General features: G+C 39.2%; 1 protein-coding gene across 3 annotated transcripts in view; it reads left to right on the top strand.

Moving 5' to 3' along the window:
* The window catches only part of WASF1 (WASP family member 1), a 94,339-nt gene extending 74,545 nt beyond the window's left edge, over positions 1 to 19,794 (top strand). Inside the window, exons 2-9 of one of the 3 annotated variants that reach the window (XM_050894094.1) lie at positions 121 to 184; positions 2,502 to 2,636; positions 10,911 to 11,064; positions 11,765 to 11,882; positions 12,696 to 12,868; positions 14,989 to 15,168; positions 16,549 to 17,186; positions 18,886 to 19,794. In XM_050894094.1, the coding sequence (XP_050750051.1) occupies positions 178 to 184; positions 2,502 to 2,636; positions 10,911 to 11,064; positions 11,765 to 11,882; positions 12,696 to 12,868; positions 14,989 to 15,168; positions 16,549 to 17,186; positions 18,886 to 19,043 (1,563 nt within the window). In that variant the 5' untranslated portion in view covers positions 121 to 177 and the 3' untranslated portion in view covers positions 19,044 to 19,794. The remainder of the gene's footprint in view (positions 1 to 120; positions 185 to 2,501; positions 2,637 to 10,910; positions 11,065 to 11,764; positions 11,883 to 12,695; positions 12,869 to 14,988; positions 15,169 to 16,548; positions 17,187 to 18,885) is intronic. The other 2 variants (XM_050894092.1, XM_050894093.1) reach the window with 2 other exon arrangements.
* The last annotated feature ends 5,664 nt before the right edge of the window (positions 19,795 to 25,458 follow it).

Below are 25,458 nucleotides of genomic sequence, written 5' to 3' on the forward strand. Positions count from 1 at the left end.
TAAAAGGGAAGTTATTGGTATATTATCTGAAATACATTAAATTTGTAGTAACAGTATATTAAAAGTTTAGTAATCTTGCTCATAGTGGATCACATTTTTAAGTAATTTCTCTTGCTTCAGATACAGGTTAAAGAACGTAAACTTTTCAGAGTTTGAAGACGTATATTAGAAAGTCTTATGTTAGGTGAGTTGCCAGCTAAGTAAACTTTACTAACTTTCCATCTCTGTTTTACTGTGGGCTGGTACTTAAAGACAAAAGTTCTAAGAATGGCTGCACCTTTGATCTGCTTCTCACTGTGGCTAATAGCAGATGCTCCAAGAATGAGAGCAAGGCAAGCATGGACGATACTCCTACTAATCTCCCAGCCTCCAGCTCTCTCCAGCGTGGAAGCCTCTTCAACCGTCTGGGGTTTCTGTGTATTTACTAATGCTTAGTGTGTTTCTTTTCCATGACTTAGTATCATCGGCAAACTTTAATCTCATTTTTTTCAGGTCATTTACAGATATCTTGAATAGCATAGGTCCCAGTACAGAGACCTATGAAAATTCACCTTTCTCAACTGTGAAGACCAGTGATTTACTCCTATCCTCTGTTTTGTACCTTTTGAGGAATTATTTATCTGTGCCATGTCATTTCTTTTTTATGCCCTGTCTGTTAAGTTTTCCTAAAAAGCTTTGATTAAGGACTTTTAAAACTGTTTGGAAATCTAACTAGATCATAGCTCTCCATCTGTGTGGTTATAAACCCTTCAGAGATTTCAATTTACAAAAGCTGTGTTGTCCCTTCTCTAACAAGTCATCCAGGTGTCTGCTAATTCAGTTCTTCATAATGATCTGTACTAATTTGTCTGGATGTCAGGTTTACAGGCCTGTAGCTCTCAAGATGTTCCATGAAAAAAATTTTGAACCTTACTGTTGTGCTTGCCACCTTTCAGTATGTACTAAGGAGATTTACAAATTGTTACTAATATTTTACTGGTCATTTTGCTGATTCAGTTTTGTAATTTTTACATAGTCTCTTCAGTTTCTTTGAGCCTCCCACAAAGAGTTCTGGCATGAGGGTCTCTCCAGTTCCTCTCACTGAACACCAGTGGAAAGTGTTAAATTAGTTTGTCTGCAGGGGTCTTGTCTTCTCTGAGTACTCCTTTATACCTTCATTACCAGTTAGCTCTACAGACTCCCTGGCAGGCTTTCTTGCTCCTCACGTCTTTGAAGGAATATTTATTATTAGTTTGCTAGTTGTTCCTCAGGCTAGTTTTTGATTTTTATGTTTAATATGCCAGAGTTTATGATCCTTTCTATTTTCTTCATCTGTACATTTCTTCTGATATCCCCTTTTGTATTCTGTTGTTTATAGTCATGCTGGTTTTCTATTGCTATTACCTAGGTCTTAATAACTCGTATGCGCTGGCCTTGTGCTTACTACATAGTATCTTTAAGTAGTTTCCACAGTAGCTGTAGGGATTTAATTTTTGTCCTTTTGATGTGTTTATTTAAAAATGTCCTCATTTTTACGTATACTTCCAGATGTATTGTTCACCAAAGGCAAAATTTTCATAACTATCCTTTCCTATTGCACCTATCAGAACTTCCGTGCAAACCAGGTAGTTGGAAGTATAAATCTCACAAATTTCTAAAACCAACGTAAGTGCACAAACAGTACACAAATTACATATGCACAGTATGGTAGAAAGTTTTAAAAGCTGTCACATGGTATTTCAGAAATGTGGCTACAATTTTTGCTAGGCAGTCTGGTGGTTTTTTTCAGTGGCAGACTACTCAAGTTGAGTGCGGGGGGCATTAGAAGCACTATATGGAGTACTCTGTAGAAGAAAAACTCGTTACTGATCCTTTTCTCGTGATACTTGAATCTCCTCCTCTTTTGGGCTAAATGAGTGATGTCCATTGAAGCGAACAAAGGAGATTCTTCTTTTAGTTCAGTATAAATTGGTCAGTTACTAGAATTTTGATCCTTCAAAGTAGGATTTATTATTTTAGTGTGTATTTTTGAATAGGCTGGTTCTAATTAACCTAGATGTAAATATCTGATCTTCTGTTTTTGAAAGGTCCTCGGTATAGTAGGAGTGGAAGCAGTGCTTCATTTTGAGAAATGCTGAGATAAATTTCACTTGGAAAGATTAGTTACTGCTCATACAGGAGCAGCTTCAGATGCTGGAAATCATCCTTTTATACGTATCCAAGAAACTAATCAGTCTAGTTCCTTGCATATCAGCATAGTTAAATCAATTTATACCAACTGAACATCTGTTCTGTAATGTATTAAATAATTTCATTTCTGATAAATAAATTACAAATTAAATATTTAACTTTTATTTACTTTTCTGAAGCATTCTTAATGGGCTCAGTAAGTACAGGTTGTTACAAGTGATACTCATGCATCTTAGATTTACTTAAAATAGTTAGAAATCTTTTTGAAGGCAAACTCATTTGGCTCTTTTGTGCTATGTTTGATTTTTTTTTTTTTTTTCCCCACATTTCAGGTAAATATGCTGAAGATATATTTGGTGAACTTTTCAATGAAGCACACAGTTTCTCATTTAGAGTCAACTCCTTACAAGAACGTGTAGATCGCTTATCTGTCAGTGTTACACAACTTGATCCAAAGGAAGAGGAATGTAAGTTAACTCCTGCATTGAAGATTTCTTATTTTGTCACCCAGACACCACTGATACGTGAAGTGGAAATAATAATAGTTTGAATTATATTCATAGGAACACAGAGCAAAGCATCATGAGAAAGAGGTCCATTTCTATTTCTGCTACAGGTTTCTTTTATAGCCTTGAGTGGCTTTCTGAGCTCAACATTTTCATGGTTACTGAACAGTACTGTTACCAATGAATCTACATAAAAACTGCTACAGGAGTATGTGTCACTTCAGTAGTGCTATGTATTAGTGTTACTAATATTAATAATATGTAATATTATGTGAATGCTTGGAGATAAGTCTTTACTCTTTTTTTTAACCTTCCTACTAATTCCCATGGGATGTAGCCATTTGTCCAAGTAGGGTTTTTGCATTTAACTTGTTACTATCTTACTTTCTGTATGAAGTTATAGTTTTATAGCTCCATTTATTGAAGCTATAGATCCCCTTGGATTCTTCCTAAATAGCTTTAAGTACTATAAATATTGGTTAGCACTGAGAAAACAAGTAATTCCAAAAGTCAATAGGGTATAGCTCATGCCTATAAGATAGAATTCATACGGGATTTAAATGATACATAGGCTTTGTGATGACTACAGGTACATTGACCACCTACTATGTAAATGCCATGAAGCTTTTTTTGCCTTCCTGGATATCTGTTGGTTACAGGTGGAACTATGAAAGGTCTTGTAACCCCAAACAGTTTTAGGGCGTTCTAGACTATATGGCTAAGACCTAGAAAATGGAGCAAAATCCTATCATGAAACATAACTTCAGATTGCTTGTGAGATCCAATTTTAAAGTATAGAAAGCTGTTTCAGTTCTGAATGTCTAGGTATAATAGTTGTGTGTCATTCAGGAAAAATGAAGTGTCAAACCAGGAGCATGGTCTTCAGGCTGTCTTTAGTTACCGATGTTGAAATTTCACTAATAGCAAAATTAAGCGAAGGAAGTTTTGATTCTGTATTTTGCATGACATTAATTTTAGAGTAGGTTTCAGAAGACAACTGTTCACAGCTAGTAGCTCATTTTCCACGAAATCGTGACTTGCCTCGGGGAATTCTTACATTAATGGGATTTTCCAAGTCTCTTGACAACTGAGCGTAAATCATATACGTACACCTCTTTTTCCAGTAAAATACCGTGTTTACTATGATTGGATAATGACGAAAATCCTTTCTGTGTACAGTAACAAATTGTCAGCAATTGTAATCTTGTAAGAGCTGTAATAGTCCAGAGTGTTAATGTCATTTCCATGTTTACCCTTGACAGCCTAGTTTTTGGTTTAAATCAGAGTGGAATATAGGTTGATATGGCATATCTAGTATGGCAACCAATCACATTTCAGGAAAATGGAGAGACCATTTTAAGTCATTGAGTTAAAGCATCTAAGGATGTTACAGGATAGCAAGATGGAAAATTGTACTTTCCTGTGTAAATGGCCTTTGACAAGTTTGGCTCTAGGTTTCAGTACTAAATATCCATAACTCTTTGATCTTAGAGAATTGCTAGAATTATTTTTAAATAGTATGTAGTCCCAAATGCACCAGGTCAATAACTTTTTATGGTACTGCATATACTGTAGCATTTGCTAAACTGTATAGCTGAAGAAAGGGACAGACACCACAATTAAAGAAAACAGGGCTGAAAAGAGGTCTACTTGATCAAGTCCAGAGTGGCTAAGTGTGACTCAAATCTGATACCCTGGATTTGTCTCTCACGCCATAGAATAGCAGTGACTGCTAGTACTTCAGAGGAACACATGCAGTCCTCAGTGTCAGGAACTATTAAATGACTATTTTTATTAACCTAAGAATATCCAGTCCTTGAGCCATACCCAGTGTTCCTTATTCACAAACATCTGCCCAGAATGAGTCACCAGATGAGGACAAAGGAGATGAGAGGAAATTCGATATTATATTTCCTTAAAAATTAGGGATCAGGGAACTGTTTCTCCTTCAGTATCCTGTTTTGGGCTTGAAATTTAGAAATTCATCACAAATAGTTTTGTTTTAGTCCTGATCTGAGCTAAAATAGCTGGAGGATGTTAATGCATGAAGGTGTGGGGAAAACATTTGTATTTACCTTTCTTAACCCTCTATGCAAGAATCAAGCAAATTTCAATACTTCTGCTCAGCTAACAGCATGTGTAAAATGGGCTATACTTGTAAAATGAGTCTCATTTGCTAGTTCTTTGCCAGCAGGCAGTAATAGAAGATTTAATGTGTTCCTTTGGGCCAATGCTATTACACAAGAGGAAGAAGTTAAGATTCATTTAAAGCTAAGTGGCATGAACAAAAACAGTCCAAGTCAGATTCATTGAACGAGGTGCAGATAGTTGACAAGATGTTTCTGGTAGAGTCAAAGTAATAAAAATCTCTGACTTTTCTGAATAGTCTGTGTGTTTTCTCATTTTGAATTATTACAATATCTCTGTGAAAGAATAAAACCAAATGAAACCCACGTTAGGATTGTATCCTGAAGGAACTAACTCCTGGTGCACAATCTTTCTGTCCTAGAATAATTGCTATGAACTTGGTTTGATTTGAATTATTACACTGTTTTCAAATTCTTGATTTCTCAGAATTATTAATTTCATATTGTAATCGATTTTTTTTTTTTTTAACATACTTCATTCTTTTTACTTACATGTGTTTTTTTCCCCTCAGAAGAGATACTAAACTTGCATATAGACAAAAAGAAAACCTCTGCTTTCCTTCAGTAAACTGAACTTTATTTCAATTGTATGGGAAACTAGCCTGTATGTATTCAAGAGTTATCATATCTGGGGTCTTTTTAGGACTAGGAAGACACATTCTTGCTGTGGAGGTGAACTAAGGTTGACTGTTTCAGTAGCCCTGCAATATTAAGATATCCTCATAGGTCAGAAAATAAACCCTCAGAGTATAGTTTCTTTGGAAACATTTTTAATTTCAGTATTTACTTTATAAATAGCATTACTAACTCTCTTCATATATATGCAAATTTTATAATAATAGATTTTTGTTAATTTACCATATTTTTGTGAATTTATTTGTGCCATTAAGCTTGAAGTACTAATACAAGTAAATAACTTCATCTGTAGAAATCTGACAGTTTTTTAAAGGATACTAATTTTGGCTTTTATGTTCTTTTTTGAAATGCTGATAACACAGTACAGCTCTGATGTACAGTGTAATGAAGTATTAGAAAATAGTTGTGTATCACTCGGAAACAAATGGTATCATGGCAGAAGGAGAATTCATAAACTAAGAGTTTATCTGCATATTTTGGTATTGATTTAGTGGTTCTTTAATATGAAGTGCCTAATTCTGTTTAAATCTCAAACTGGAGAGGATTTTAATCTCAAAGGCAGTGTATCAGATTCTTGATTTCTACAGCATATCTGTTACAACTGTGACAAGCAACTTAAAAAACTTAATGGCAGAAGTGCTGTGGGTGAGCAGCCTGGCATACTTCAGGAAAGGAATCAAACAATGTTGCGAATCGTATTTCAGTAGGTTTCTGGCTTTGAATACATGTGCTTGTTTTTTTCTTAACATTCTAGAAATACTGCCCTGTCATAAAAAGGATAGTAGTTCAGAAGTTTTGCTGGATTAATGCTAAAGAGAGATTTGACGTTTTGCTATAGGCAAAAAAGGTGGCATCTGGTGGGGAGAAACCTGAAAAGCTTGACAGCTAATTGTGGTCTGTATACTTCTGAAAACGGGAGACTCGGTCAACTTTCAAATCAGGATACTCAGCCCATTGTGAGACTTAGAAGGAAAGGGTAGTAAATCTCATTTTAAGGGGCAGCTCACTTACTGTCTCTAGCCTCTGAAGAGGGATCTGGTGACTTGGGTACAAATGTAATCAAAGTTAAGAACAGGGAACACATGAAAATTGGGTCATGACCTCAACGCGTAATTTGTTAATGTGGAGAATAACACTATTGTCAATTCATTCATAAGAATTTTTACCCCCAAAGTCAAGTAAAGAAAAAGACTGTTAAATTAAATTGTATAGCAGGTCACTTTTCCTGGCACATCTCCACTTAATGAAAGTTGGATTTGAGTGCGTCTCCCTCTCAAAGATCTGTGCAGATGGGCTGAGCTCCAACGGCTCTCCGTGCTTTTTCTCCAGTTTTCTTAGCCCTCCATTCAATTTATGGGTTATTTAGTAAGTAAATCAGTTTTAAATTAGTGTGTCCAAGGCTTAATAGTTCAGTGGTAAAGCCATGATATTGCATAATTTGTATTTTGTATATAAAAAGAGGAATCTGGATAAAACGTCATTTGCTAAATAATGTGGCGGTTTTGTTGAGGCTCACCAGCAGATTCACTGCATGATGCAGCTGGGTGATTCACATCTTCCCTAACGGGCTGCTCAGGGCTCCCTGGTTCTACATGCTGCATTTAAAGCAGTTTGAGTCCTTTTAAAATGATTGCTCTAACATTTACATCTTCTCTTTGTTTACCTGTAGTAGTTAAGCTACATACATTCTCTATCTAAAGAGTGCTTGAGCTGTTTCAGATTTTGTTAAATCAATATTTCAGTAAATTTGAATTTCTTATGTTGGGGACAAGCCCAAAGGAGAGTAGTTTCTGTTCTGCAGAAATAGTCTCTCTGCTTAGCAACTATTAAACCTGCAGTGACCAGTCAGAAGTATTCTGATGGCAGGAAAACCTAATATGTCTGTGATTCTAGGCATTTTTGAAGTGGATAATCATTAAAAAAATAAAATATATAAAGTAGAAATCAGACTTCAGAATTGCAGTGTCTTTAGGAACTGAATAACGCAAATCTTTATCTGAAGAGAATTTTCAACCCCCCCAATTAATTATCTTTAATTGGAATCTTATGACTAAGTTATTAATTTGATATTGTCATTCTTTCTTCCCTGCACTTTTCAAATCGCTGAGTAAGATTTTGAACAGAGAAAGGGAATTGTGGGCAACTGAGTCCACTGATTTGTATATAATTTCCCACAGTCATTCAGTTCTGCAAGGAGTCATAGCTGTGGCATTCAGTTATTGTACCTTATTAGAGTGCAATTTAAATACCTTTTTTCCCCAATTCGTTGTTGATTACAAGTAAAAATGGACTGGCATCTCTTTTTCAAAATCAAATGTACAAAAGGTTGGTAGCTTAGCTTTCTGGCAGAGATAATTTTTAATTATGTGGAAAATATTGTTGTGTACAGAAAGTTAGACTGGCTGATATAATAGGTCTTTTCGTACAATCCAAACAACAGACACAGTAAAGATAAACTGGCATTTGTTCAGATTGTTGAATTAATGTTTAACTTAAACTGTGAACATCTCAACATTTAAGGAAATTATTTAAGACCCCATTTTTTGCTCATTGCAGTAAACACAAGTGGTGTAGCAGATGGACTTTCAGGAAAATGTATCCATATGAAATTTAGGTTCTTGGGCTATACGAAGGTTCTGGTGCTAGTTAGGAATTAGGCAACTGGAAACTTAAATTTATCAGCATCAAGTCAAATGCCTGCAGCATTTCCAACTCCCCTTTCAGTGTCTCATCTCTTCTCACACCTGAATTCATACATCCAATTTGTTTGACCTGTTCTCTTGCTGTGCCAGTTTGTCAGTCAGCCAAAGCTAAGTGGCTGGATGACCACTTGCCACCCCCCTGAGGTGGCAAGCCATGCAGGGCTTCTGTTTCTTAGCCAGCTGGCAAGCTAAACAAATGGCTTTGTAAGCCAAACCGTGCGCAGCCCAGGATTACGCTGTGCTTGCAGCATGGGATTTACCTGATCCCTGTCTGTAGGTGAGTTATATCAGTGTCATGATTCTCAGTATTTTGTGTGTCACGTCCTTTCATTTCCTTGGTAGTGTCATCCTAATGTAGTCAGTTGTTTTGAATAGTGGCATGCTTTTCAGTGATTGCCAGTCATTGGATGTCAGCACAGGAAATGCTGTTAGCTATTTGAAATTCCACAGTGTATGTTCTCTATGAAGACCTTTGCTATGTAGCTTAGTTTTAGAGAGAAAGTAATCTATGCTTATTGTTGGGGATTGATTGATTATCCTCAGGTGTGTTATCCCCTTGTACATGTTTACAAAAAGTGGAGATTTAAACAAGAAAATGGAGATTATGAATTAGACCAGCTGTATTTGCTCACTGAAGAGATTAAGGAATGCTAATAAAGAGTTTATAGAACAATGTACGTCTCAATAATATGGTGTCACATACTCTGTGAGCATTTAATATTTAAACAAAGAAATGTCTTTATTGGAATAAATTAATTTACTTCATTGCCTTCAGAATGTACACAGGTTCAAAGAGAAGTATACTAACTTTTATTTTTGTTGGCATAGTCTCCAATAAGTGACAGACAGTTTAAAGACTTGCAGGATTGCCAAGCAACTCTGAACAAGTACATTTGGTGAGATTTGTAAAACCAACAACCCAAAGGACAAACAGCGGAAGTATAAAAGAATCTAAGACTAGGTTTTTAGCTGAGGTAAACCCCAGTTCTTCTAATTGTGAACGTTTGCCAGCAAATAACAACCTGTACTTCATGACAGGTACAAAATATATATGGTTTTTTATGAGTGAAAAAATACCTGCAGAAATTGAGACTCCTAGCTGACATTCATACATTGTAATACTTCTTTCACACACTTAAGAAGGCTTCTGAGCAGCTAATTAAAGGTATTAAAAGAATAAAAGACACTGTAATGAAATAGAACCTAAGGGTAAAAAGGAGGAAACTTCTCCAGGAAGAACACAGAACCTTGCCAACTGTAATAAACTTCAAAAGCCAAACTGAAAATCAAATAAATCTCATCTTTAGCCTCACAAAGGATGCTGCCAAGACACTTAGGTAAGAAGATAGAACATTCCAGGAATTGCAGGCCCTCTGGAAAAAATCCTGCCTTCTGCCCCTTTGTGATCATACAATAGAAATCCAGCTGTGTGTGTGTGTGTGTGTGTGTGTGTATACATATGTATGTGTACACTTGTATGTGTTACAGGAACCAGAGTAAAATGCAGCTTTCAGCTTAAACAGATGCACTCTCTTAAAAAATTGTTGCCGAAGGGTCTAGTGATATGGGAGGGGAGGGTGTCCTCTCATCTTGAGTAAAGAGGCAGTACTATCGATCTGTTTGTATAAAATAAACATAATTATTTAAAGATAAAGTGCATGTGCTGAAAATACTCTCTTTGCTAGTATGTCTTAAAACTGTTTTCAGTATTGTTTGTGATTTAAAAAAAAAAAAAAAAAAAAAAGCCCAAACCAGTGAAAAGGGCCGGTGCTTTGTCTAGTGGAAGTCTAACGCTGGCTGCAAAGTTAGTCGAGACACACCTGCACTTCACAGATGTAGTAACTGAAGATCAGGGAGGGAGAGAAATATGAGACTGAACAGGTACGCTGTTTCCAGAATTAAAAGTGCAAGTTTCATCAGTTGTGGTCACTTTTCCATGAATCTTTTCCTAAATTTTAATGATTGTGAAATAGAAAAAGGTATATGGGCTTTAACAGCAGTGAGTCAATATATTTCAAATCACTGTTTAATCTATTGTGTTCACCTAGTGTTGTTTTCCTTTGAGTCTTACACAAAGATAATTGATTATTCCTAACTACTGTGCTTAAAAACTCAAGGTGTCTCACCTGAATTAAACAGAGAAGTCTCACCTTGATTAAACAGTCTGATTAAAAACCATTTGACTAGTTTCATGTGTTGGAACATAAAACCATTAAAACTTGCTGATATCAGTAGTGTAAGTGATTTGCTGGTTTGGCATCTCACTGGGCCTTCAGTGGAACTGCTACCTACATGCAAAGAATGCAAAGTTTGGCTTGCTGATAGTATAGAGGTAAAATCTATACCTCAAGATAGAGAGTAATTTTTTAGTACCAAAAGGACGGTGAAATGGAGTTGGTAAATGTTATTAGGTACTTCTGAACTACAGAATGATATTTTATAGCTACAGTAAGCAATTTGTTGAACTGCTTTGGAGAGACAGAGTTCTGATATCTGTCCAGGTGAGCAAAAATTTCCTTGTGAACCTAAATAGAGGATAACATGCTAGAACATTACAAGCATGTTTTTCACATAATCTGACAATATCTTGCCGTGGCAGTAGTGCTAGATGAATTTATATTTGCTGTAAAATGCATAAGATACTAGTAGTAATGCTTAATATTTATATTCTAACCAGCATTAAGCAATTCCAGATTAATCCAAATAAGCTATCTTTGCTGGGTTTTTTTAATGGCAATATCCCCTTTCAGTGTCACTGCAGGACATTACAATGAGGAAAGCTTTCCGGAGTTCCACAATTCAAGATCAGCAACTGTTTGACCGCAAAACTCTGCCTATTCCTTTGCAAGAAACTTACGACATTTGTGAACAGCCTCCTCCACTTAACATTCTCACCCCTTACAGGTTAGTGAAATAAAATTAATCAAAACCAATTTCTAGCTCATTTTATGTAATAGAGATGCTATATCCAGGCACCTTGCGGATATTGAGCAGCACTTGAATATTTTAAGGAGCCACACTAGAAAACTGTGAAGCTGCTGAAGTCATAAAGGCAGCAGAAGACATTATAAGCATTAAAACTTTACTCCACTTTACTCAAATTTTACCCCAATGTAACAATGGTAAGAAAAAGCCATTTTTATTATCTGTATTTTTTAAACTGTGTAATACTCTTGGATGCGAAGTGAAGAAAACAAGCAGTTAAGTGTGTAGAAAGAAAGGTCTTTAGTGGAAATGAATGTTGTTTACTGTCCCAAAGTCAATTTGAATCAGTAGTTGAACACGAGCAGCCACACAAATTTGCTCATTATTTTAAGAGCAAGATTTGAGTCACTGGAATGGGAGTTCTCTGATTTATGATACTCTTTTTTATCTACAGCTTGCATTAAAGTTACTTTTCTAAAATCAGGACCTTGAATACAAGGAAAGATAGTAAAGAATGATGGCACAGGAGGTCAATGTTCGTCTTTTTAATGTTCTTCAGTAAAATATTTCTGGGTCTGAGATACTAGGTGTTCCTTAATATGCCTTTCCTTTGCCTTAATGTTTGGATTCATGTGTTGTCAAATAAATAGTATGCCCTGTTTGCGTCATTGTATTTCAGGGATGATGGAAAAGAGGGTTTGAAGTTTTATACCAATCCTTCATACTTCTTTGATCTGTGGAAGGAAAAAATGTTGCAGGACACCGAGGACAAAAGAAAAGAAAAGAGGAAGCAGAAGGTATATATGTTAGCTTTATATAGCTTCTGATTGTTTCTTCCTGGAAAGGGTTTACTTGCAGATAGGGTATTTTTTTGATTATGCAATTAATAACAATCCAAACTTTACAGAGTCATCTTCATTCAACTAAAACTACTTGTATTCATTCAATTCCATCAACTTTAACAAATAAATATTTAATAATAATAATAATAGTGAAATAATATAGAAGGGCCTAGAGCTTTCATGCTGTCTTAATGTAACTAACAGCAGGTTTGCCAAAACTTGTAAGTCTTCTAGCAATGACTCAAAAAGGAGAAAAAAGGAGGACTACACCAAGAATAAAGAATTTCACTGGAACACTTTTTTATAATACAAAATTCTGACAGTCTTAAAGGTGAAAAAGCTTGAATGACGTTCTAATAGATATGTTTAAACTAGAAAGAAATTAGTAGGAATAGAGCACTTTGTTTATATTTTCTTAAAATTAAACACTTTTGCAAAGGTAATGCTACTTTTTTGTTTCACCATTATTCTGTGTATTTCATACATAGAGACAGTAAATATATCGGATTCATAATTTCATTTCAAGCTTGGAATAAAAAGCTACTTATACAGTTATTTTTCTCTGTATTATTCAGCTAATTATCCACTAGACTGAAGTTTCTGCCTCTTACAAGTTTTTTTGGTTTACATACCATATTTAGACTGGAAGTAAATTTTCTTGCACTTGAATTGGGATTGTTTCTCATTATTTTGTGGCTGATGTTTAAATGCAACTTATTAAAAAACACTGTCTTAGTTGTCAGTTTTGTTTGCACAACTCTCCTACAGCAGAAAAATCTAGATCGCCCTCATGAACCAGAAAAAGTGCCAAGGGCACCTCATGACAGACGGAGAGAGTGGCAGAAGTTAGCCCAAGGTCCGGAGCTCGCAGAAGATGATGCTAACCTCTTACATAAGCACATTGAAGTTGCTAATGGCCCAGCTTCACATTTTGAATCAAGGTTTCTTTTTATTTTTTCTATCCTTTATTAAGTACAGATATTCACACTACATAGTGAACATGCTTGAGAAATGGTAAATGATGAGATGCTACTGCTATTCTTGAAATGCACTGGAAATCATTGATTTAGCTCAGTCAAAACTCAGTTTTAAAATACTTGGTCAGTGTGTCCTTAAAGGAGTAGTTATTATCTTGTTATTTTTAAGAGAATATCCTTGGAATATTATCCTTGGAATTCATTGTATCCTTGAGGATGTGTTGTCGTCTGCTGCTTGAAGGTGTAGTGTCACTGTTGCAAGCTTGCACCCAGGTGTGTCACTACATTCCAGTCTTGACCTACAAAATCCTTGTTATTCCAGTCTCTTGATTTTTCTTAAGCAGACACTGCCAAGACTATATGGTGGGTGTGATGTGAACAAATGTCCACTTGAAACTCAAATGAGAACACTGAGCTTCTCTTTACTCTTGAGCAAATCCAAGATTTGATTGACATTTCTGGTTATAGTCTATTACAAAATCCAACCTGTTGGATTCTCATTTCACAGCACGTATTTGCTGGTGGCTAAAAGTAGCATTTCACATGGTAAACACCTGCTGTGTTTACGCTTCTGGTGTTTGTGCAAAACCAAGTCCATTTTACCAGTCAAGAAACATCTGATAGGAAAGAAGGCTGACAAGTAATACTAGGGGTTTTGGGGGTATGTTTTTTGGGGACTGGGGTTTTTTTAATTAAAAAGTATTCATTATCCTCCAAAAAATAGTTACATTTTTCCCCTATCCTTTGCTGGCCGAAAGCGCACCGTAAGAGAGTATTTTGTTTAGCTTTGTAAGGCCTTCAAACAAACTTAATAGTGACAGTGGATAATTATGACAACTCTAGGAGATAGTGTTAGCTGTCCGAAAAATGGAAAAACTTGCTTGTAGAAAACTTAGCTCAATTCAGAAAGTAAGAATGGTCTCAGTGCATTTCACTTAGTAGAGTACAACTCAAGTAATGGTGATTAGCATTTTTCTGGGAACAACTTTATAGTATCTTATCTTTGTAAACTGCTGTGTTAAGTCGTTGGCAGACACATCGTCTTTCCTGCTGTCCTTCTGTTGTGTTGTACATCAGATTCCACATTAGACACACTTGTTGCAGGACTCCTTTTGTATCCAGGACCCTGGCCTAAACCTTGATTATCTCAGTACCAGTAATGCAATTATGAATAATACTGTAGTGCTTGGGAGCACTATATGTGCAGAGCATGTTGTTCAGATACAAAACAGCACTGTGTTTTTGAATAACAATGTAAGAACTTCACCCCCAAAGAATTTAATAGGCTTAGATACTACAGTGGTGGCGGTATGTGGAAATGTAGAGTATTGCTTTACTTGTTGGAAAGTGTTCTGCAAACACATTTCCCCTGAATTTAAAAGATAATTTTTTTTTAAATCTTTAATTGAGTAGTTAATTAAAATTTCCTAACTGATCAGGTCCTTGAGGTGTGTCTAAAGTTGTCATTAACAAGTAAGTTGAATCATCTTTATTTACTGCTACTACTCAATAATAGATAGTTGGATTATCTTCCTTATATCCATTGTATGGCTACAAAGTATTAGGTTTAAAGTAGTGAGTTCTCTGTATGTATTGGAATATAGATGCTCTGACAGAAGTTCAGCTAAATTATTCAGTTGTAACTTCTACCATTCTAACATCGATGGATGTTTCATGAATGTTATAAAAGAACATGGTTGCATATATGTAGAGACTGAGGAGCGGAAACAATTACTGAGTATAATGTCTGTTTCATAATACACTCTGGTATATGTGTATTTCTGATTGTATTGCTATGTTTACTTAACTCAAAATAATGTGACTAATAAACACTAAGATCACACACATACTGTAGAAATTGTCTGATATACCTGTCAAAATTATTAAACCCTTGAGCTGCTAGAAGCAATGGCATGGAAAGTGGGATAAATTATTAAAAAGCCATGAAGTACTATGTGCAACATTGGTGCAGAGAAGATACTTGAATTCAGAAATCAAACTAAAGTATAGAACAGTAGCTGAGGGCACTAATACTTACTTTTACTAAAGGTTACATTGGATCATTTTTCACTATTTTCCTACAGATCTCAAGCGTATGTGGACCATATGGATGGATCGTATTCGCTTTCTGCATTACCCTATAGCCAGATGTCTGAACTTCTGAACAGAGCCGAGGAGCGAGTGTTGGTCAGACCACATGAACCACCACCACCACCTCCAATGCATGGAGCAGGAGATGTGAAACCTGTGCCTCCTTGTGTTAGGTACGAAGTGGTCAAGCCACACGCAGATTTATTGGGGAGTTTTAGTTTTCTACCACCCCACTAATAGTCATTAGTATTATTTCCATGCAGCCCAGGCAGTACACACGTCCTAGGGGCTATGTCAGTCCGCAGCCCTGACGTGTCTGCAGCTGCAGGGCCATGCAGGAGTTGGAGAGAAAGGTCAGCATCTAAACCCTGTAGGGTGCCATTGTGGAGACAGGCCTCACCTTGCCATTAATATTGCGACTATGTCGCCTTCCGAGTTAAATGACAAGACAGATAACTGTATGGAAAATGTTTCTGTGAAGGATGTTGGAATCTCGGGATTTAGCTTTGGAATTTTGGAAATTTGGAAATCTGAAATTTGTGTAACTGAGCTGTGTTTCAGCCTACATGAAAGGAAGAATATATCGCAGTAAGACAGTCAGCTGTCAAAACTATATATTGTTCACATTTGCTAAATTGCAAGTGCTTTTTTTTTTTTTTTTTCCCCCCAAATGTTTTTATTTTCTATTTCTCTGTGCCTTTCCAGAACTGGATACATACTGAGAGTATTTTCTAGAGTGAGGACCTGGTTGTCACTCCTCTGTTCTTTTATACCCAAAAATCTTACTTTATGGTCAGGTACATACAACTTGGAATAGAGGACAGTTAATTCAGATATGGTTGTTACATCAGCAAAATGTTAGCCTCTTGAAAAGAATGTCTTTTTACTGTTCAGGAGATTATACAGAGAAATGCATAACTCTTTAGATTAATTTTCCACAACAGCTGAAAGAAATCCTCTAGTGGTCTTTCAGGAAAATAATTTTACTGTTCCCTTTGGTTTTCTTCAATTCACTTATTCATTGCACTATAATGAGTATCTAGCATATAAATATACCTCTCTGTACATAGAATTGATGACGTTTGATATTAGCCTCACTCATCTTGTCACCAAACCTTAAGTATGTATTTCAAATGTAACTCATCCTCATTGCTTGTACTGGTTTTTTTTGTTTTTAAAGTTCTGTGAATCAAAGCAGTTAATTAACCACTAGTTCCCTTACTTCAAAAAAAGAATTTGGATTTACTTAGGGATGGGAGGGGAGAATTACACTAGTATAGGAAACCTCTGATAAAGATGCAGGTTTGTATAAGAGCATAAACTCGGTTAATAGCTGAATTTGAGCAAAGGTCTGTTGGAAGACTGATGCATTCTCCATACTGAGAATTAGATTTCCTTGTATATGACGTATGAATACCTTGAAATCATCATAGTACATAATGCTCTTTGATGCCCAGCATTCAATATTCTTAAGTTGCAGAAGTGAATCTATATTTTTTTTTTTTTTTCTTTTTCCCCCACTCTCCAGCTCTAATAACTTTGTCCTGTTTCAGTTCTACTACTGGCTTGGTAGAAAATCGTCCTCAGTCACCAGCAACAGGCAGAACACCAGTGTTTGTGAGCCCCACTCCTCCTCCTCCACCACCACCACCTCTTCCATCTGCTTTGTCAACTTCATCATTAAGAGCTGCAATGACTTCCACCCCTCCGCCCCCAGTCCCACCTCCCCCACCCCCTCCCACAGCTGCTCTGCAGGCCCCGGCTGTGCCACCTCCGCCAGCTCCTCTCCAGATAGCTCCTGGAGTCCTACATCCAGCTCCACCTCCAGTTGCTCCTCCCCTAGCACAACCCTCTCCTCCTGTCACTAGAGCTGCCCAAGTGTGCGAAGCTGTACCGGTTCACCCAGTTCCTCCACAAGCTGAAGTACAGGGACTTCCTCCACCACCCCCACCTCCTCCCTTGCCGCCTCCTGGCATCCGACCCTCCTCTCCTGTCACAGTTGCAGCCCTTTCTCACCCTCCTCCTGTTCTGCACCCTCCTCCCACAACCATTGTCCCTGGCCCTCATGCCCCCCTAATGCCTCCATCTCCACCATCCCAAGTGGTTCCTGCTCCTGAACCCAAACGCCATCCTTCAACTCTTCCTGTAATCAGTGATGCTAGAAGCGTTCTGCTGGAAGCAATACGGAAAGGTAATGTTTGGCTATTAAGGGGCAAAAAGAACGGTCTCAGAAACTTGCTAAATACATACGAGCTTTGAGAGATGGAGTATTTCACATGTGTAAGAAGTTAGTTTAGAGGAATGCATCTTAAGTCTGTTTCTGCTTTCTAGTCTTTACAGCGTACGCATTGCCAAGTAGACAGATTTTTTTCAAGTTGTAATTGCACTTATCAGATGTTTAGTTTGGATGGCAAAACTGGTTCTCTGTGGAAGTTAGATTTAAAAAAACAAAGTACATGTGTTTATAGATGATCTGTGGAGATTATCTCTTCATTTCTGTTTACCTGAAAATGTAGCTATTTCTGATAACCTACAGATGGTGTAGAAGACAAAAACATTGTTTTTCACAGACTGTTAGATAAAAGCAGAACAGATCAATTGGCTTTGGAATTTTTATCATATATCAGTGTATTACAACAACATATAAATGACATTCAGAAATCGTTGCTTAAGACTTGAAGCTGTTAAATATCTAATCTTGGCATGTCTCAGCGCAGCAGTGGAGCAGTCTTTACATTGCAAGGTGCCACGCTGGCAGAGTGCAAGTGAATGGCAGAGGTGCAGGGCAATGTTTTCCTGATGATTAGCGAGGAGCTGTATGTACAAGCTGTACCTTTCAGCTTATGTGCCTATGGCCAGAAAAATCCTCTCTGTACTGTGAGTGCTGCTGTTTGACTGCGTGGTACCTCTGAATAGTTAATCTTTCTCAAATGTTTCGAGTACTACATTCTTCTGGTTTTCCCCTGCACCTACAACACAGTACAGAATCTGTATGGTACTGTAATATCAGTAGATAGGCTATAATACTAATTCAGAATATTTTTAAAGCATCCGTATGCACATGAATTGATAACGTCATTGAATCTAAAGAAGTATCAACAAAGTTGAGTACAGCAGTGGTGCGTGAACATTGGTAGAGAATGTCAGCAAAAAACCTAATAAAGGAGAGCCTGCTGGTATAATTCAGGTGATTCCTGAAAACGCTTTTGACCAAGTCTTGCACAAGAAACAAAGGCTCAAGTTACCACAGCTTAAATTCCACCTAAGGACCTGTGCTTGCGTTGCCTGTCAGTTGACAGCAGAGAGCATTAAGTAGAGGACGTAGGTTATATTTAGACTGTGGCAGTCTGTGGTGTCATGAGTATAAAACCAAAATATATAATCTCTCTCATATTTTTAACTAAGTAACTGGATTTAACTTTCTCATACTGTCGGTATGTGTTATTTCTCCTTTGTGTTTGATCTTTGAGTAATACTTTATCCCAAACCAGATCACTACACGATCAAAACTGGGTTACAAGAAGTCCTGTCTTGTTAGGATACTCAAATAGCTATAACTCTTAATTGAAATCATGAAGAGAGAGTATGGAAAGTGTCTGGAAATGTAAATAGTAAAATGGCTTAATCACTTAGGGTGGTACTGAAAATGTGGGTGTATTTTTAATGGGAAATCAGAAGCAGGATATTATGGTGGGAGGACTGATGATCTAGTGTGCCATTGCAATTCTGACATTCCTCTCTTTAAAAGCTTGACAGAGAACTTCTATCTGAGGAGGACAAGGTCCTCAGCCTTCATTTTTGCTTGCAAAACATTTTGTGAATCATGAGCGAAATACTTTGTATAATGATAAAGGAGGAGAGTAACATGTTTGTGATTTGACGTTCTTTAGGTATTCAGCTACGCAAAGTTGAAGAGCAACGTGAACAAGAAGCTAAACATGAGCGCATTGAGAATGATGTTGCTACTATACTTTCTCGTCGCATTGCTGTGGAATACAGTGATTCAGAAGATGATTCAGAATTTGATGAAGTGGATTGGTTAGAGTAAAGTTATTACATTGCTGTACACTGCAAAATCGAATGCTAATGTCCATTGTGGTGCTTGTTCTTTGAAAGTTTGATGGTCATTTCTAGTGTTTTTTGTATTCTTTTCTTTACATAATTAATCCATGTTTTTCTACTTTTCAGTTTACAAAAAGCTCCTAGTGCATCTTTGAAACTAAATGTTTTACAGTGGCTTTTCTTACACATCTTTTTTGAAAGAACGTACTTTGTTCCAATAGACCACTAAGTATTAAGCATGGGCAGCTGTTGGTAGAGTAGCAGTTTCAATTTTTTGGCATATCTTAACTGTGCACTTTGTGAATTTTAAGTTAATGAAGGCAACTGAGATTGACATTCCAAGGGCAGCTGTATGTACTAATGAGCCTTACTCCACTTCTGATAGTGTTTTAAAACATTAAACCTAGCTATCAAGATATCACTGCCTCGATTACATCTGTACACTAAAGGTACATATAGTTAGCAGCACTGAACACACTGAAAGGAAAATGGATCTTTGGGGGTTTTTATTATTGTTTTATTGTTGTTTTTAAATAATTATGGCCTTATTTGAATGTTTAGAGATTCCCTTTCCCTTCTTCCCTCCAGGTACATATTGTGTGGTACTATTTTTGCCTGCATAATAAAAGTTTAATTTTTTTTTTTCCTTGTGAAATCTTTTGACTTAAACATGCTCTGTAACTTATGTAACTGTTAAAATAACAGTTTGATTTAATAAATGGTTCATTTTAAATGTTCCTGGTTGTTGCTTTTTCAATGAAGCCTGCTTTTCACTGGTATGCCTGAGGGATCCTCGGATTTCAAAGATTTAATCTGTGGTCTACAAAGTTACAATAAATATTCTGCACTTGATCTAAGGACCCATATTAAACAAGAAAGCATGTATCATCAATATGCATATCTACAAAAATACCTGAAAACTTACTGTGATCCATTAGTTAAAAAAATAAAAATACAAAATTGGGAGCTTGTGGCTTATATGATTTAGGGTTATTTTCTCAAAAAAACTTTACCATCAATGTATCTTGAGAAGAGAAGGGGAGATGCAGCAGTCAAAGTCATGGTTAATGAAAGATGACAAAGAACATGGGTGACATTGCAAAGTCATTTTTTAAGTGCTGTCAGCAGTGTGTTGCATGTTGCGCAGGGCTTTTGTGTTTCCCTTCTCTGGAATAACTCCTTCCCGTCTGAGCACATAGTCAAACGCCTATTGAGAAGGGAAGCCTGAGAGACTGCAAGAGCACTCTTACGTTGCGAACTCATTCCTGGAAGATGGAATTGTATAATAGGGGAAAACAAGTGTTGAAAGTCAGAACGAGATTTCTGAAGGTGGAATGCGAAATGTTCTACAGGCTACAGAACGATTTGCAGGGGCACGTGGTTATTAACCTGCTCGTGGGACTGGGCAAAACTCCAGAGGTACAGACTGGAGTCGGAATACCGTACAGCAACCCTTCCAACTTGACTGTCACCATCTCAGCCTCCACTATAATTTTGTACATGGCCCACTTTATTCAAGACTTTTTCCACTGCAACAGTAATGCCGGTGGTGTGTTTGTGGGAGAATCATTGTCACAATGTGTGAATCTGCATCTTTGTAACTATGGATGCAGTTCTTCTCTATACACTATTCTCTTTGATAGTTGTCTTCACAATAATGCCATTTGGTTTGTTCTGCCATTCTCAGTTAACTTTCAAAGTGCATGTCCTTAATAGCTTGTCGTAATGTTAAAGAAAAGATGCCGGAAGCACTGCTGCGTCAATATTTGATGGTGTTTAATCTAGGTGCTTCCTTGGATTTCAGTAATGCTAAATTGCCAAATCCGGCCCAGTAACTAAACCTGAGAGATCTCATTTACGCAGCTGTAAAGGACTGAGATCTTCAAGCCAAAGTGCAGTATACACCCCTGCAGCTACCCTTTAAGCAGGGAGCCGGATCTGTACTTCAGGCAGCTGAAGGAAGAGCTTGTGCCTGAGTTCTGTGTGTAGGTAGTTCTGCCATTCACAAAACTACTTTTCAACTGATGTTTGTATCTGTTCCTTGCTGAAGTCTCTAAACTCCTGGTTTTCCTGGTGGGTATTACAGACAGCAGCCTGCCTTGTCACTTAAATGGAGCAGCAGCATGTCTGTGCCCAGGCTGTAACTGTTCAAAGTAGAGGATCTCCTCCTTGCGCCTGTGCTGTAGGTAGGCTCTGAGTGTGTGCAGGCGCTGTGAACTGGGTATAACTTTCCTAAAGCAAGGAGACAAGTTAGCGAAAAAAAAAGAAAAAAGAAATGAAAGCAAAAAGGCCCTTATGTGACTGCAGCTATCACATACTAGACTTGAAGCTATAAAAAAAATCCTTATTGACAAATGGTTGTTATTGACCTGCCTCGCTGTCCCGGTGATTAATAATATCCCTTCCAAACCGGTACCCAGGACAGACAAAGCATTCATTTAATATGACACAGTCACACAAAGTAATGAACCTTGTCTGAGAAAACTCAAGAGTTAAATTCAGTTAACACCTCAAAGGCGGGATTCTTGGCCTTCTGCCACTGCTACAGCTTTCTGCCATAGCAACTAGTCTCCAGATAGCAATAGCGTGATTCACTAGTAGCGAGAGGTGATTGTTGAATTTGAATATTTGCATTTATAGATCTACTCCAAGCGATGCATTTGCAATCTCGGTGATTTGTGTCCCTCTTACTGTGGTCTCCAGCTGCCCTTCTCATCTGGTGGAACGCTGTGCAGAGGGCTGCTGGGCCATTCATGCCTGTGATTAGATGCATAATAGATTATTGATTGCTTTGTCTTGTAAGGTACTAAATCAAGTCTTCTGTATTGAACTGTTTACAGAGTCTGTTGTTTACTTCTGTACATTTATAGCAGCTGGTTAAAATCAAAGGCTCAAAGGCTACCACAAAAATAACGTATCAGTAATGTTCAACATAAGCGAAGAAAAACCTTTGCACAACTTCATGCCTTTCCTGAACTGTAATCTGGGACAGTTAAAAATTATCTCTACCTCTCCTACTGCAAAATGGGGGAAAAAAGAACAAAATAAAAAGTGTAGAAAGAAGAAACAAAAGGTACTTGGTGGCAGAACAGGAGCAGAATACTAGGGAGGTGCAAAATTGGTCAGTTGGGGTTTTTATCAAAAGATAAAGTAGTAACAAAGATGCAGCCATCATGGACAGGCCAAAAATAAATAGGTAAATGGAAGAGAACAAGTACTGAAGAAACAAAAATTAGAGAGACATAATTCTGGTTCTTTTTTTAGTGGTGTGTTGTGAACAGCAACCATTAAATACTAGATAAGGGATTATGATGTCGCCCATTAAACTGGGATTAAAAAAGCAGGAGGCATTTTAAAAAGACCTTTAGTTGATAAAACCACCCTTCCCTGCATGTGGCACAGGGGTGCGCTCCTCAGCATTCAGGTGGACATGGACACACCATCGCCTGTCTGATGAATGCACAGACTAATGCAGAGTCGCTTCAAAAGGTGCCGCGGGACCTGAGCGTGCAAACAGCTACCGACGGCCCCAGATTCGTTGCGATGGGCATTCTCCGCGATGCTGGGACCATCTCGGCTTGGATGCAGCTGCCACCCCTGAAGTGCATCCCCGCCTGCTTTACCTGGTGGCTGTGAGCCCTCGGCCTGCTCTGAGGATGCAGACAGAAACACAGACTCTGTAGTGGGCTGCCACATCTCGGTCTCCCCAGCCCATGGATCACCACGGGGAGGGGGTGTCAACACCAGCTTCGGAGCATCGTGCAGAAACCCCTGCCTGACAGGCAGGTACAGCTCTCTGCAAAGTTGCTAGCTAGAAGCAGCGTACCCCCAGGATTACGTCAGCAGTCCAAGCCCTGAAACCCGGCATTTCCACAAACTAGAGCAGTTCCAAGAGGAGACCCCTAGGCAAAGCCTCAGCACAGCCTCTGCAGCCGACGTCTGCATCAGCAAAAGATCTGATGGAAATTCGACTCGAGCTCCATCAAGTGTCTGCTCTGTCTCCTCAGCTACAGGCTAGGGTGAGAGAGGTTTACTCTTTCATTCTCTTTTGCAAGGGGCAACATTAAACACCAGGAGAGGACTCACAACCATAGGCCAGGGGCAGCAATAGCGGTCTCCCTTTTTGGGGCCACTCAGCCGCTTTTTCCCTCTCTTTTCCACTCCTGACTACTTTTCCCACTTGAATGAATCTTGGGGGCTGTAGCCTGCCCGTGGGAGACTTTTCACACACCCTTTGTGGCTGCAGCTGGGACAGACCTTACTGAATCCCAAACTGCTTCTTGGGTACATCACCAGCCCTTGGTAGACATTAGTGCCCCCCGTCTGCCCCTTGAGCTGCTTGGGACAGCGCTCCCTCACCCGATCCAGCCGTCATGAGCTGAGGTAGGTTTAAGTGCTTAAAAAGCAGCTTCCTGGCAACTCAGGAACCTGCTTTTTGACAGTACACACGCAGGGAGCGCTCCCGTGAGCGACTTGGCTGTCGGCTCTGAGGGCTGAATGAATGTCTGACAGCACGCCGCCAGGCAGCTGCGGAGGAGCAGGCAGGGGACGAGAACCCCGTCCCCATCTCAGCTGCTGCTAGAAGAGGACACATGGACAAGCCCTGGGAAATGGGTGCTGGGGTACGGAGCAGACCCCACGAGGCTGGAGCCGCGCGCCCCATCCCCTTCCCGTTGGAGCGACAGGCCTGTGCTTTTTCTTTGATCTCTGCCACACTGCGAGCAGATGTCTTTCCCCCCCCGCTAACCCCTGGAGAATGGGTTCTGCCACGTTAGTCATCGCTTGCGCTGCCCGACTGCCAGCAGCCCCTGACAGCAGCATCAGTAACAGCCTCTAAAGAAAATTGCATCCGTCCCATTTCTTCAAAATTCTCATTTTTAGAGTATTTGCAGGCTCTGCGCAGTTGCTCCAACTACCTTCCTTTTGGCAACTGGAAACATCTGGGTACAGATCAGAGCAGGTATCAAGCGTCTCTCGCCAAACAGGGCTGAATACTCCCCTCCTTATGTTTCTTTCTCTGACGGTTCAATAGCTTCACTTTCAGACACAAGATAGCTGAGGGCCCTCTACAGACAGGTTGTTTCCATTTTCCATCCCCCTTATTTTAATACCTTTAATGACAGAGCATTTGTTATTGCAAAACCTGTGACATTTTAACACAGCTTCATGGCAGTATCACTCCAAGAAAAGCTTCAAAAATTTTCTCCCTTCCGTGCGATTTCATACTGTGTTTTAGCCACTTCCACTCCTCTGTGAGGCATTTTCTTCACCACAATTTTAAAATCTTAGAACAAGACTCCTTGGGGCCCCCCAATCGCTCCCGTGGAGCAGGCATCCACGCTCAGTGTCGTATTATCACAGCTTGATTTTGCACTTCAGTACCAGCCAGAAATAGCTCCAGCAAACTGCCTAAGACTTCTAACCTCATGAGGAAGCAGCGCGCAGCCTGGGTGTCGGCATGCCGGTGTAGCTTTTGTGCTGCCCCTTCGTGCCAAGCAAACAGCGTAGGCTGAATTTTCCTGGCTGCATTTTGGCAAAGCCAAAACCAGTTTGTAAGCATCGCCAGCAGGACTCGCGGCCAGCACAGCCCCGTGCAGGGATGCAGGGGGCCACCCAGCAGCCCAGTCTGGGGGCTACCCTCCCTCACTGCGCCCCAGAGAGGGATGTGTCTTTTGGGTTTTAAAAGCACAAAGAAGTTAGCAATGCTCCCAAATGGGACAGGTGTTGCCCACGAGCCAGCATTGTTTGCTGGCCAGCAGGGCTCCTGGCAGTAATTCCGTGGTGATTAATTAGAAGAAAACATTAGGATAACTCCTTTGCTTCTGTATACTTTGTTCTCTGCATGGCCGCTGTGCCCCAGTGCCTGCCGGGAGGAGTTTCGGTGCTGATGATTCATCTTCGGATGAATCAGAGGTAGAAAGCAGCAACTCAGCCCTTGTCCCCCTTGCAGGGAGAGCCCACCTCTGGGAGCAACCAAATATATCTGGGCTTCCCAGGCAGTTCCTGCAGGTCACTCACTGTAGAGCTCTCTGATGGAGATCTCCAAGGTCACTCAGAAAAGTTACAACCCTAAATCCCAGGGTTTTTCAGGCCAGGCTTGGATGCCTCTTTAGTTTTTGAAATCTTCCACTGACTTGCCACATCTCTGCAGCTTGCAAAATCCCGGGATGTGAGGGTCTCCAGAGGACCCTGCAAGCGCGGGGTGCAGCCAGCCCAGTCCCCACAGCCGTGGCAACGCTGACTTCACGCCCCCTGCAACCAGGAGGCATTTTTGGGAGCATCGGGGCCGAGGCCCTGCCCCAGAGGTGGCCGCGGTGCCCTCTGCCATGAGGCCTGAGGAGGTGCCACGGGGGCAAACTGAAGGGGCTCGCGTGGCTGCAGCCGCACGTGGCCATCACCCC

This window comes from Gymnogyps californianus, chromosome 3 (genome assembly GCF_018139145.2).
Source record: "Gymnogyps californianus isolate 813 chromosome 3, ASM1813914v2, whole genome shotgun sequence".
In the NCBI taxonomy this organism is placed as follows: Eukaryota; Metazoa; Chordata; class Aves; order Accipitriformes; family Cathartidae; genus Gymnogyps; species Gymnogyps californianus.